The sequence below is a fragment of the Notolepis coatsorum genome, assembly GCF_963971535.1.
Source record: "Notolepis coatsorum genome assembly, chromosome: 5".
Classification (NCBI taxonomy): Eukaryota; Metazoa; Chordata; class Actinopteri; order Aulopiformes; family Paralepididae; genus Notolepis; species Notolepis coatsorum.
Window position 1 is genome coordinate 102,547,713 of NC_140169.1, and position 13,024 is coordinate 102,560,736.

Consider the following 13,024-nt stretch of genomic DNA (forward strand, 5'->3'; position numbering starts at 1 on the left):
TGCGGCTTGGCTGCTTGCAGAATTCTCAAGAACCGCTCATCCAATCGACTTCACACTCGAGACTGCACTCCCTTGGGTCCTCAGCAGAGTACCAAGCATGAAGTCGATCGTATTAATGGTTCTCGAGATATGCAAAGAAATACAGACAGCTTTCTTTATAGTTGGATAGAGAACATGTTGGTTAATAATATATGTTGTTATAGCAACAGGAATATGGAGGGACTAGAAGGCAAATTCCAAGTATGGTCAACAAACATCAATGATTTAGTAGTGAATGTATTCTGCGAGTTCCAACATGGCATTAGTTTGTGTGTGTATACGCTTCTGAGTGAGTAGGTGCACACTATAGTGTGTGCATGTAGGCATGAGTGTGTGTCTGCCATGTTAGATTTGCTTCTGTTCATTAAATTTCTGCAGAAGAAATAGAAACATTGATAATTGATATTATGTTATTGAGCCCAGAGACGTTGAATGAAAGAGTGCGAGTGTGTGTGTGTGTGTGTATGCGCAAGTGTTAAAATTTGAATACTATGTATTTGTAATTATATGGATACTACCAAAACGGTTAACCCTTTCACCGCGACAATACACAGAAGGTTAACCCTTTCACTGCCAAACGACAGCCGGTTAACCCTTCCACTGCTGAAAGGGTTAAGGCATAATGTTGCTCACGTCTCTGATCTCCTGGCCTGCTCCTTTATACGCCTGTAGACCAAACAGGATGCTCTCGGAGTCCTGGAGAACTGAGTTCACCTGGTTCCACACCTCGCGCTCCATCTCCGTCGGCTGTGCATCTGAGAGACGCACACAGACACACAACATCACAACAAACCAATACCAACCACAAGCTAGCAGTCAGTGTTACAAAAAACATTACATAACGCTGTGTACAATTCTGGAAGCCTTTCCCAGCAAGGAAAGGATATTTCAACTGCTGCTACTTTGTACTTTTGATGAGAAAATGTTGTGCAGTATAAAATAAAAGCACCATTTAAAAGCTTCAGTAAACTTCGCAGATGTTTACACTGTAGTCAATAAGTCATTCACTGACTTTGGATTTACTATTGTCCGTGCTTCATATTAACTTCACACTGTGAAAAAGCTTTAACCAAAGGATTACTATTACCATATGCTGATGACAACTAAAAACTATGTCAGGAAAACTTTATGGAGAGCATATGTGCTGAATGTCTTTGTGATTAAATGTTATTAATCAAAGTTCAACGCTACTTTCTATAAAATTATTTTGGAGGGAGGTTGCAAAATGGAAGCATGTAATACACCAAAATCAAAACTTTGTTTTAGTCTAATATATTGTAAACAATGAATTGTGTAAACATTCACTTTTTAACCTGCATGTCCCTTATTATTGAACAATCAACCACCAATATTGGCTGTGCCAAGTCTGAATAACATGCTTTTTATCTTGAAATCAAATTCCAAAACAAATAACATGCTCTTATCTTGAAAACCATGTCCAAAATGTCAAACATAACAAATGTACATACTATCGCAAGATGTATATATATCTCATCTTAAAGCAACTTTGTGTATTTGCAATTAGCAATAAGTATAAAAAGATATATAACAATAAGTTAATGCTGGTGGTTAACTAAAGATTCTCAGAACAGCTGATGTTGGAGGTTGACTGTTCATAACCTCATTTGGACGTAGACTCGTGGAAGTACGCATGTTAAGTCCATGTTCTACATAAATACTGCTTTAAACTGCTTCTGTCAACACAGTGCGTTATCCAAAGCATGTTGGAATAAGTGCTTGGATAATATTGACGATACAGAATAACCTCATTTATCCAAAGGGATAGTTCACCATTTTGGAACCCTACACCTTTTTCCTACTTAATAAGGGGCACTTCACCAAAGACAATGCTGACAATTGCACATAATCTCACACATTCAAAAGCTCTAAACAGTTTAGCACACTTTAATTTAGTCAAACAATAAATTAGTTTGAATATGGCCTCCAGTGATGTGATTGGGGATATAGTATTCTTACATTGTGTTAATTACAGCTTAATGAGATGTAGATGAAACGAAAGTTTGCAATACATAGTCTTATAGGGACTGCTACCTTATCATTTCATTGGGCTGTAATTAACACAACACAAGGATTCAATGTTCTCAATGGCATCACTGGTGGCCATATTCAAACTCATTTACTCCCAATAACTCTAAATAAATGAATGCTTGCAGAACACATCTTTTTGGATGTGTGTGAGATTATGTGCAAAATAAATGTTTGTTTTTTGGTGAAGTGCCCCTTTAACAATGACGTTGTAGATCGGCAACTGTGCTGAGAAAGGACTCTACTGAGACTCTCATTGGTTAAGTAGGAAATGGGGTCAGGGTTCAAACACTGGACCTTTTCAGTTGAATGACCCTTTTCTTCCTATTGAACCAAGACTGACCTCGTTACAGTCCCTGCATGGCTACACCCAAGAGTTTACTCGACGAAAACCTCAGGGAAATGCCAATCTCCTTTACATATAATAATAGTGGCACGTCATCATCTGGAGGTGTGTCTCCAAAACATCCTAGGTTTTAAGTTGTTGTACTTTTACAGCTAACATACTTGACGAGGAACAGCCCAAATATAGAACATCGTTTGGTATTAAAAGTCTGGAGTCTGGAACTCTTATTTTGCATTTCAAAACCGTATCTATATCCGTCTCTTCCTCTTCCTCTTGGCTGAATAAACAAAGGGTGAGGCGGGCAGCTCTGTGAGAGACGTCCCAAATACCACCGTTGTTCTGAGAGGGGTTTCGTTTTAGTTTTTTATGTGGGAGATTAATTAGAAAAAGACCAGAGATATGTAAATATGTTTGAAAGGTACCGATTAACGAATGATCATTTAAAAAGTGTTTGCAGGTCCAAAATGAATGTCGTCGTTTACATGTTGCGTTTAGTTTATTATATAAAATGTCATAAATATCATCTGCTGTGAGACACTATTCATGCAACCATAACACATTCTAATACATCTAAAAGGAATATGACTGAATGTTTTCCTATAATTATGTTAGTACTAGCGGGAGACGCAGATAAAATAATCAAGGACAAATAAAATACTATCAATGCAAAAGGATTCAATCAACGGTTGGTCAGTAAATACAGTAGTGTTCAGGAAGACATGCACGGCGGAAATATGTAACACTGTTAAGTCCGTGCAGGGGTGCGTTAGTGGGAGCAGCAAAAGGTCAAGGGTCAACTCGTCCTCAGATGGAGCAATTCCAAGTCCAGAAACCACTCGAGGTCCACCGTGAAATATTAGAGACCTGCATTCAAAATTCAAGAGGCACAGTTGACTGACTTGAGAAGGAATAGAATGACCCTTGACCTCTGGACGTAGGAGGCTCGGACAGAGAGAAGTGGGGGATATAAAACAAAAGAGGAGGAGAAGACAAAAGGGAAGCCATGCAAGGAGGACAGATGGGCAGAAGAAGCAGTGCTCACTTTCAAAGTCAAGGAAAAAGTTTGGACCCTGCTCAAGCTCTGTGCAAGTGAGTACTTTTAACAGATTCCCCATTTGGTTTCTGCAAGAGAAGAGAAAGGCCAGAGATGGACAGACAGAGAGAGAAAAAGAGAGAGAGAAAGTGTGTTAAAAGACAATTATTGAGAGGCTTTTTCAGCATTGGAATGGCGGAGAGAGAAGACTCACAGATGTGATGAAACAAAGAGATGGAAAGAAAGGGAGAGGGATAGAGTGAGAAAGAAAGGAGAAGAGATAAGAGGAAAGAGGACAAGCAGGCTCCTATCCTTCGTCAGACAGTCTGCGAAACGAACAACCTGCTGACAGGAAGGAGAAACGGACTCTCTCTGCATCTCATTTCCCAATCATTCTGCTCCACTCCGCTCCGCCCACACGCCACACTTACTTTCAAAGTCCAGGAAAAAGTGTGGATAGTTCTCTATATCCCTTGTTAGGACTTTTAGCAGATTACCCATTCCAGCAAACCTGATGACCAGAATACAATGTTAAAAAAAACACAAGAAGACATACAGATAAAATGGATGCATTTCTGAGCAGGGTGGAAGATTTTATTTTATTTAAAAAACATGAATTAATGTCAATTAAAACAAAAGATTTGGGGCGGGGGGTGAGCCTGTGAATTATACCAGACACAAAATCTATGGAGGATCTATTGTATTCAAAACATCCATTTGGGGTAGTAAAAGATCCGAGTGACTGGTGAGATTTGAGGATGCCCTGCCAGGTAGTCTCCCACCCTGCTTTTGACACAATACATGAAAACGTGATTAATATCAACAATATATTCAACACTTAATATATACAGTTTATTTGCAGCCAAAATGGTTGCACTATTGTCTATATTACATGTAGAACAGTTTGTATGTATGATGTATGTATGCATGTACGTGTGTGTGTGTACACGTGTGTTTGTATGTGTACTTGTACGTGTGTGTTTGTATGTGTGTATGTGTGTGTGTGTGTGTATACATGAGTCAGGTGTGTAAAACAGTGTGAAAAAGCTAAATCTTCCCCTTTCCTCAACTGTCAAGAGACGGCTCTTTCAGATGTGAACCGTGTTAAATGTGTAGACAGGGGCTTTAAAGTCTTATACAACCACTAGGCCTCACTATAAACACTTTATTAGAAACACCAGCCAGTAGCGAGGGGACCATGAGTCAACACTAGCCTCCCTCCTGGGGAGCAGAGGGTCGCCCCCAAAAGCAGGACTCCACATTAACATGGTGATTATGGCACAGAGGAGAGAATCACAGATCATCATCAAGCTACTATTGTTCATCTTATTGTAAATGTTTATCATTTACATTATGGGGGGGGCGATAGTGGCTCAGGAGGTAGAGCGGTCGGCGGTCGTCTGGTAATCAGAAGGTTCCCAGTTCGATTCCCGCTCCTCCCGTGTGCGAGTGAATGGGTTAATGTGAGGAACGAAATAGTAAACACACTTTGATTTATATGTAACCCTGACAAGCGATTCATGCCACATGTCTCCATTTTCCTGATTTTTACAGATTGTGAAAGTACAGAATGTAAGCTTTCAAAACGATGCGTCATACGTTGAAATCTGAGAATGTTTGAAGATGATGTGCTATTTGGAATCTTGTAAAACTGTTTTTTTTCCGTTTGCTTTAAGCTGTGAAAAACGCCTCTCGAAGTAAAGGCTAGAATTAACACCTCTGCCTGTTTCTGCCGGGCGTTAATAGCCACAGCCACTCCCCTCACTGAATACCATTAACATACTGTAAGCCGTCAGTAAGCGCTTAACATCTCATGCCTCACACCACAGGCAACATTTTACAGCTATTGAAGTGAGACACTAAAGTCGGTTCCTCCTTCACATTCAGGGCATGAACTAACTTCAATGCATCTTTGTCGTCATCTCTTTCTGGTCCTCAGCGAGAACAGCCACGATACCAGGATGCCCAGCAAGACTGGCACAGCAAGAGGTTGGACAACGCTGCTGGGAGGATTGGCCGGGTCCTGAAGTCCAAAGCCGTAAATGAAGTCGGGGGAAACTGTAAACCCTTTTGCGATTGGTCGCTTTGCGACAAGTACAGAGAAGGTGGTGGCACTGGTCGTGACCACAGACTCACAGTGGATCATGCTGCCCTTCTCCAGGCCACTGGAAGACTTCACCGGCCACGGTGTTTTGCGACCGTGCTGGGACTGCTGAGGGCCACAGGTGTAGCGAGTCATCAGATAAGAGGTCCACACCATCACCATAACAACCACAACGATCAGTCCTTGGGCCATATTCCCAATATAAAAAATCGGACTGTTGGGGCGGTCAGGTGGCGTAGCGGAGATTGCGTTCGTCACCAACGCTGGAGACGCTGGGTTCGCATGTTCGAATCCAGCTCCCGGCGTTGTCACCAGCTTGGCTGGCCGTTCACACTAATACAATTGGCAGTATTAGGGGGTGGGGAAAGCTGGCGGGTGGGTCCTGGGCGTTGTGGACAGCGACCCCTACAGTTTGGTCGGGGCGCCTGCTCAGCGAAGGTAGGATCTGGTGAGAGGTAGTGCGGCCTCCCACACGTTACACTCTCCCAGTGAGAATCTGCGCGGCCAGGCTGGCTGCCGGCTGGCTGCACATGCGTCGGAGGAAAGCATGCGACAGTCTCCGGCCTCTCGGACCAACAGTAGGGGAAAGTGCGCAACAACCAGGAAGGGGGTTGGGAATTGGCATAACAACTAAACAGTGGGATGGGAGAAAAATCGAAAAAAAAGAAGGGGGAAAAAGATAAAGAAAAAAAAAATCTGACTGTTTAGTTGTCAGTCAGCTCCTTCTACTGTATGTCTGGATAATGAGCTTTAATCTCAGACTAGTCATCATCACCGTGAGACCTGGTGTGTCATGGGTTTCTACTACCCAAGCTTGGACCAAGTTGTTGGTATATAGGCTATATATAAGACTGAGCTGTATTTTTTAGCTCCCTGTGTGTGTGTGTGTGTGTGTGTGTGTGTGTGTGTGTGTGTGTACAGTAAACATTCACCATGTGTGTGGATGATAAGAAGTTGAGTTGAATGTCAGCTGTGCGTGTGTGTGTGTACATAGTAAACAAATGGTGTGTGATAAGATGTTAACTGGAATGCTGACAACATGTGTGTGTATATGTATATAAGCATGTGTGTGTCTGTGTGTGTGTGTGTGAGAGAGATACTATGGTAATTAATTTCATATTAAATAAAATCACATTGTAATGTATACGCGACCCGGATTCAGACCTGCAACTCAAAGACAATACTAAACTTTATTCAACATGGTGTCAGAACTATTCTGGGTTACATTGAATTTGTGAACTAGCGTTTCCAGACTCCGATAAGAGAACTAATAACAAAAGAGACTACTGTTGCCGTCTGCACATGACAGATATCCGTGGAGAGTGTGACTGTGTAACGACAACTTGTGAACCATCGCAATAATTTATTACTTCATCTTTCTCCCTTGTACTTGATCAGTTATCATCACTTTGAAAACAGCCTACAAACGTGTGGTCATACTGTTCAGGAATAAGTTCAAACCATAAGAGGAGAATATAGGCCTAGTTATGATATCTGGTAAGCGACTACTTCCACTAATCAAAGCCACACCACAAGGGGGCAATGTTGCACCACAAAACTCCTTCACAACACAGTCCCATATGACAGCAGTTACACTAGAAGCAATGTCATCATGTCAGGACATGTACTAGGGTGGTTCACAACTCTACTTGTCCCAAACAGCCTCAGGTCATACAAATACAGTAGAATAGATCATAACTGCTTAGTTGTTATCATGTTCAGCAACAGGTTTTGGGAGCCCTAAGGGAGCACTTCTCTAATACCTCATTCTATATCCGATAACGAGGCTATATAACAAGGCTGTCCCACCGAAACATCTGAGGTAGGGCAGAGTAGCATTGTATCACAGAAATGCATCAATACCACTGCCCACACACACAGATACCTGGGATAGATAATGATACCAAAACAATACCTTTTTTCGATACCTTTACCAATTAGAGGCTCTGTTCCATTTTGTTCCATTGATTGAACAGAAGAAACGGGCCAATCATCAGCCTATTAAATGTTGGCACAAACATGCTTATTGGCTCACCGACGCTGATGAGATTAACTACTTAGGTATTGAAATGTGGTAATGAATGACGCAGGGGTAACAAAAAGTTTCCAACAAAGACTAATGCAGTATACCAGTGGCCAATAACATCAAACCCTCAGACACAAGACGACCTAACGAGGTATTATTTCCAATTCACACGAAAGATGAGAAGGTCAAGTATGTACTGCTGTATGTACATTTCTTCCCTGAAATAAGTGGGATGCATCATGCATGTCATAGTTTTGTAATAATTCCACCAACCACTTTTGATGATTGACAAGTAATCAATCATCGCTGTATTTCTAGGAGGGGCAGAAGGAGAGGTCAGACAGTGTTTCTAGGAGGGGCAGAAGGAGGTCAGACAGTGTTTCTAGGAGGAGCAGAAGGAGAGGTCACAGTTTCTATGAGGGGCAGAAGGAGAGGTCAGACAGTGTTTCTAGGAGGAGCAGAAGGAGGTCAGACAGTGTTTCTAGGAGGAGCAGAAGGAGAGGTCAGACAGTGTTTCTAGGAGGGGCAGAAGGAGAGGTCACAGTTTCTATGAGGGGCGGAATGAGAGGTCAGACAGTGTTTCTAGGAGGGGCAGAAGGAGAGGTCAGACAGTGTTTCTAGGAGGAGCAGAAGGAGGTCAGACAGTGTTTCTAGGAGGAGCAGAAGGAGAGGTCAGACAGTGTTTCTAGGAGGGGCAGAAGGAGAGGTCAGACAGTGTTTCTAGGAGGGGCAGAATGAGAGGTCAGACAGTGTTTCTAGGAGGGGCAGAATGAGAGGTCAGACAGTGTTTCTAGGAGGGGCAGAAGGAGAGGTCAGACAGTATTTCTAGGAGGGGCAGAAGGAGAGGTCAGACAGGAGTGGACAGTGACACTCACCAGAACTGTGACGTGCGCAGAGAAAACTATGAATACATTAATGCAGGGTGTCGGATGTTGGTTAGAATTTCACCAATACTAAAATCCAATGTGTAACATGCCATCAAAGCAAAGTGACATGCTTTGCTGCATGTTTGATAGTTACAGAGAACCATGTTAGAACTGTCTAATGAAGAAAAAGGTATCAAATCTGAATGACCCCAAACTGACAGTCTAAGCAGACATCGTTAGGGATGGATGGGATGGGAATCGACAGTGGTATCGGACCCGTAGTGAACACATTCCAAACAACCTGCTCAATCCTTTTTTTTCTTTTTTACACTAAACCCTTCTTAGCAATCCTTTTACAGCTAACACTCCAGTAAGCTAGCCGCTCTGGGCTGGTAGCGAGGTCCTGCGACACAGCGCGGCCCACTCCTGATCTACAGGGCAATCCACCAGCTCCAGCAGCCTGTGCAGCTCCTTCCCGTCTCTCCAGAAGCAGAGGAGGAAATAAAAAATCAACACCCCCATCCCAACCACAGACGGGCCTCCAGTGCAAGTAAATACTCTGGAGTGTTTAGTCAACACAGCCAGACTCTGGGCTACGACACGCGTAGTGTGACATTTCAATGAACCGGTGGGTCGTTTTCATACTATGTGGGTGAGCCTTGCTACCGTGTCAAGTCCAACCCCTCAGAACACAAAGTTGATTGTTTAATTCTAGGGAATCTGGGTAGCCATGTGTCACTCGGTGGGTCCTGTGTATGAGGTAGAGAGGGCCTTGACACTATTGAACAGGGCACCAGAGCTGCCACGCTTTGTGGGTTCGATTCCCACTGGGATCACCCCTACTCAATAATGTACGCAGTGTCGTTCCAGTGTAAAGTGATTTGTATCCTAGTATCAGAAAAGCACTATAGAAAATGCAGTAATTAATTTGCTTCGTCGGTTGGTTCTCTCAGCAACAACACTACTGTACGACAGGCTAATGTTCGTACGGGCTGCGCCTTGTCCCTTGCAGCATCACAGCCCCATAATCACAGTCAACATGCCATACCAGGTATCATTGCTATAGTGTTCTATAATTACAATGGAATCTCCCTCCTCCATTAATAGCATTCTCTTGATGTGTGTTTTGCCATACAATATGGCGCAGTGCCACAGCTCATGGTTGTCATATAATGAAGTTAACAACAATCCCTTGCAACCAAGATGTCTGACAGAATGATATGAATTCTGAACGATCGGCCGTGTGTTCTTACAAAGCCTAATGAAACACCAAGGAGAACGTAGCCTAGTCTCGTACCTTCTTTAAACTAGGTACTACCGGGCGGCCGGGTAGCGCAGCGGACTAAGCGTCCGTCTACCACCACAGAGACAGTGGGATCGAATCCAGCTGTGGTACCTCCGGCTTGGTCGACCGTCCATACTGACACAATTGGCAGTGTTAGCGGGTGGGAAGCCGGCGTGGGTGGGTCCTGGTCGTTGTAAACAGCGACTCCTACAGTTCGGTCGGGGCGCCTGCACAGCAAGGGGAGGATATGGGAGAGGTAGTGTGACCTTCCACTCTCACTCCCAGTGAGAGTCCGCGCTGCCAGGTGAAAAGAAGCGGTGGGCTGGGTACACCTGTGTCGGAGGAAGCATGTGATAGTCTCCGCCCTCCCAGACCGACGGTAGGGGGTAGAGTGCGCAACGACCAGGAAGGGGATTGGGAATTGGCATAACGACTAACATTGGGATGGGAGAAAAACGGAAAAAGGGGGAAAAAGATTAAAAATAAAAATAAAGTAGGTACTACCAAGGAGAACATAGCCTAATCTTGTACCTACTGTCATTATACAGCACAAGTACAGTACAATGAAAATAAGTTTGGCATCCAACCAGAGTGCAAATGTAATAGTAAAGTTTAAAAGTACAGATGATTAAACTGGGTATAAAATACATTAATCGTAATATTAATATGTACAGTGATAGTCAGGTATAAAGGCAGTATGGTAGTAGTCATACTGGCCAGCAGTGTAAAAGAGTAGGTAAGGGATATGTACACTACAGATATATATATATATAGTATCTACAGATATGCAAAAGGATTATGTGCAGGTACTGTATGTACAGATGTGGATATATATATATACGGTAAGAATAAATACATAATTATTGTATATGCCATCATACAGAGTTATATGGGTTTATATGCAGGTGTATAAGTATGTATATAGAAGGATTATATGCAGATATATTCAGACAGATATGGATACGTTCTTTGGAGTAGGTACCACCAAGGAGAACGTAGCCCATCATCGTGCCTTCTTTAGAGTAGGTACCCTTTCTGCAGCATGCCAAAAAGATAAGACTAGTGCACAGTTAAATGCATGGATTACAGACTAGATTGTTCAAATGATGACCAGATGGACAACTCTAATACGATTCATTATACGTGGTCAGTACATTTGCAATAACATCAGTCTAACTGAATTATATTTAATATACAGTAAGGACAGACACTGCCGATGGCAATCAAAAATATCTGTCAATGTTCTTGTGGCTAATCTTTTTGTAATTTAATTTTTTTGTCATCATCATCTTTCAAGCTTGCAGAGTGTGAACAGTGAGGAATGATGGGACCTTGGCATCGTTTGCACTTGATAATGAAACCTTCGGTTGGTTAGACACCCAGTGACATCTTCTGATGACAAGCTCTTCCCCTGCCTCCACCGTAAGCATGCTTTTAATGTAGAACAGATTGTGGATAATAGCACACATCACGGTTAAGGTTTTATTCAGGATAAGCTGCACATCTCTGTATACGAGTCAATCACAATATTCCTACACCATCAGGATTGTGGATAACGCCTCAAAGGTTTAAGAGCTAATTGGGGCTATTGTGAAAGATGTATTATCTTATATATTCATATGCGTCAAATCCAGAAGGGAATACCTACATGCGTCTATTTCTCCTAATAGATTTATTCCTGCAGGGGGTATTTCTGTTCAGACATTGTCCAGGGGAGCAACTCTTATGTCTCCAGGAACCCAGTGTTTTAAAACAAACTGAACTATAGAAAACGTACTTTGAGGAGCTGAGATAGCTTCAGAGAAAGATGTTCCTCTGTACATAGTGCCCTTTACAGGTGGCTTATTTTTAGATTGGGTTAGGCTTTAAGTTGTAAATTGCTACCTTACTACAAAAAGGCTTTAAAAAAAAAACACATTCAGGCATCCAACGTCACAAGCCCTGGTTAAAAATTGTTCATCGCTCTGTATTACATTCTCTCTTGCTTCTTTTTGTGTGAATAAAACAAAGCTTTTTGGCAGCACAAGAAAAACATCTCAATTCCCCACTGGGTTTTCCCCAAATGCCTTGAAAGCCAACCTCGCCAATCCACACACGCGCCCGTGTGGCCGAGGGACATTCTCTAAACCAGTCAACTTCTCCTCCCTGTCTAAATCAAGGGATCCGTCCTTTCTACACGTTCCTACCCTGTCCTCGAGAGACATGAAACCCGACATTAACTCACACTGTCCCGCTTTCACCTTGGTTAAAAAAATGCATCCAAAAAAACAAACCTATGTGCTTATGAAACCTTGCTGCAATCACATGGCTTAACGTGCTTTGTAATTAGAGAGAGCTCAGTGCAATTAAAGCCCTGGATGAGCCGAGCACTTGGGACGCCTTGTCCTGCCGTTTGGGTGTTTTGCAGACCTCTGTTGGGACGGAGAAGGCGCGCTTTGAGAATACAAAAGAAACTGGACCATATGAACCATATGTGGTTGGCCGTAAAGCTTATGTAATTTAGCGGTGTGTGTATTTCATAACTAGACGAGTGACATATTTCCTCACTTCCTGGTCGTCATCATAACAGAAAAAAAACGAGTAAAAAAAATACCTCAAAAGCTAGGACAACAGCAGTGTTTATGTGCACACAATAGTCCATCTAATAGTTCATAAACAATAAGCTCTTATTTGGTGTATGGGTAAATTGATTACATTACCCATGCAACTTCAATTAATAGCCTGTGCTTTTGTTTGCTTAAATCACTCTGCTTTTATGACAGGCCTGAGGCCTCTTATTATTTTTGCACAAAAATCTTGCTCAGCAAAGATGATAAATATCAAATCATTTATTTAAACCAGTATGAATATTATTTGCGTGACATGTACCAGCATGTATACATCAAAATAAAACAAAAAATGTAATAATCCTATGGATTATTTGATTATTACCACTTCACTGAACCATATGGCTGATAAGACTTAGCTCCTGCTCTTTCCATTAATGCAGTGATTCTATCAGCTTGGATACCAAGACCACAACATCCAACTGTAAACAGGATGTATTCTCACCAATACTAACACATTTCTCATAATATGAGTTTATCATGGCAATTTAAAAAAAACAGGACACAAAATCTAAATCACAATACTTAGGTATGATGAACAACATCAGAATATAAAACATTCCATAAGATTGTAATCAAAGAATGTGAGGCTGACTTTGCGGTCTCATTGATCCGATTATACATTTCATACCGGACACTAGCAACCGAATTCTGTTTTATGGAACATTTTGAC

At 42.2% G+C, this 13,024-nt stretch overlaps 1 protein-coding gene across 2 annotated transcripts in view; it reads right to left on the minus strand.

The window, feature by feature from the left end:
• Positions 1 to 13,024, minus strand: part of fam49a (family with sequence similarity 49 member A) — a 129,628-nt gene that overhangs the window by 26,129 nt on the left and 90,475 nt on the right. Inside the window, exons 3-4 of one of the 2 annotated variants that reach the window (XM_084315339.1) lie at positions 3,896 to 3,975; positions 673 to 794 (exon numbers count right to left, since the gene is read on the minus strand). In XM_084315339.1, coding sequence (XP_084171465.1) covers positions 673 to 794; positions 3,896 to 3,965 — 192 coding nt within the window. In that variant the 5' untranslated portion in view covers positions 3,966 to 3,975. Of the gene's footprint in view, positions 1 to 672; positions 795 to 3,473; positions 3,556 to 3,895; positions 3,976 to 13,024 lie in introns of those variants that run through there. The other variant, XM_084315340.1, reaches the window with a different exon arrangement.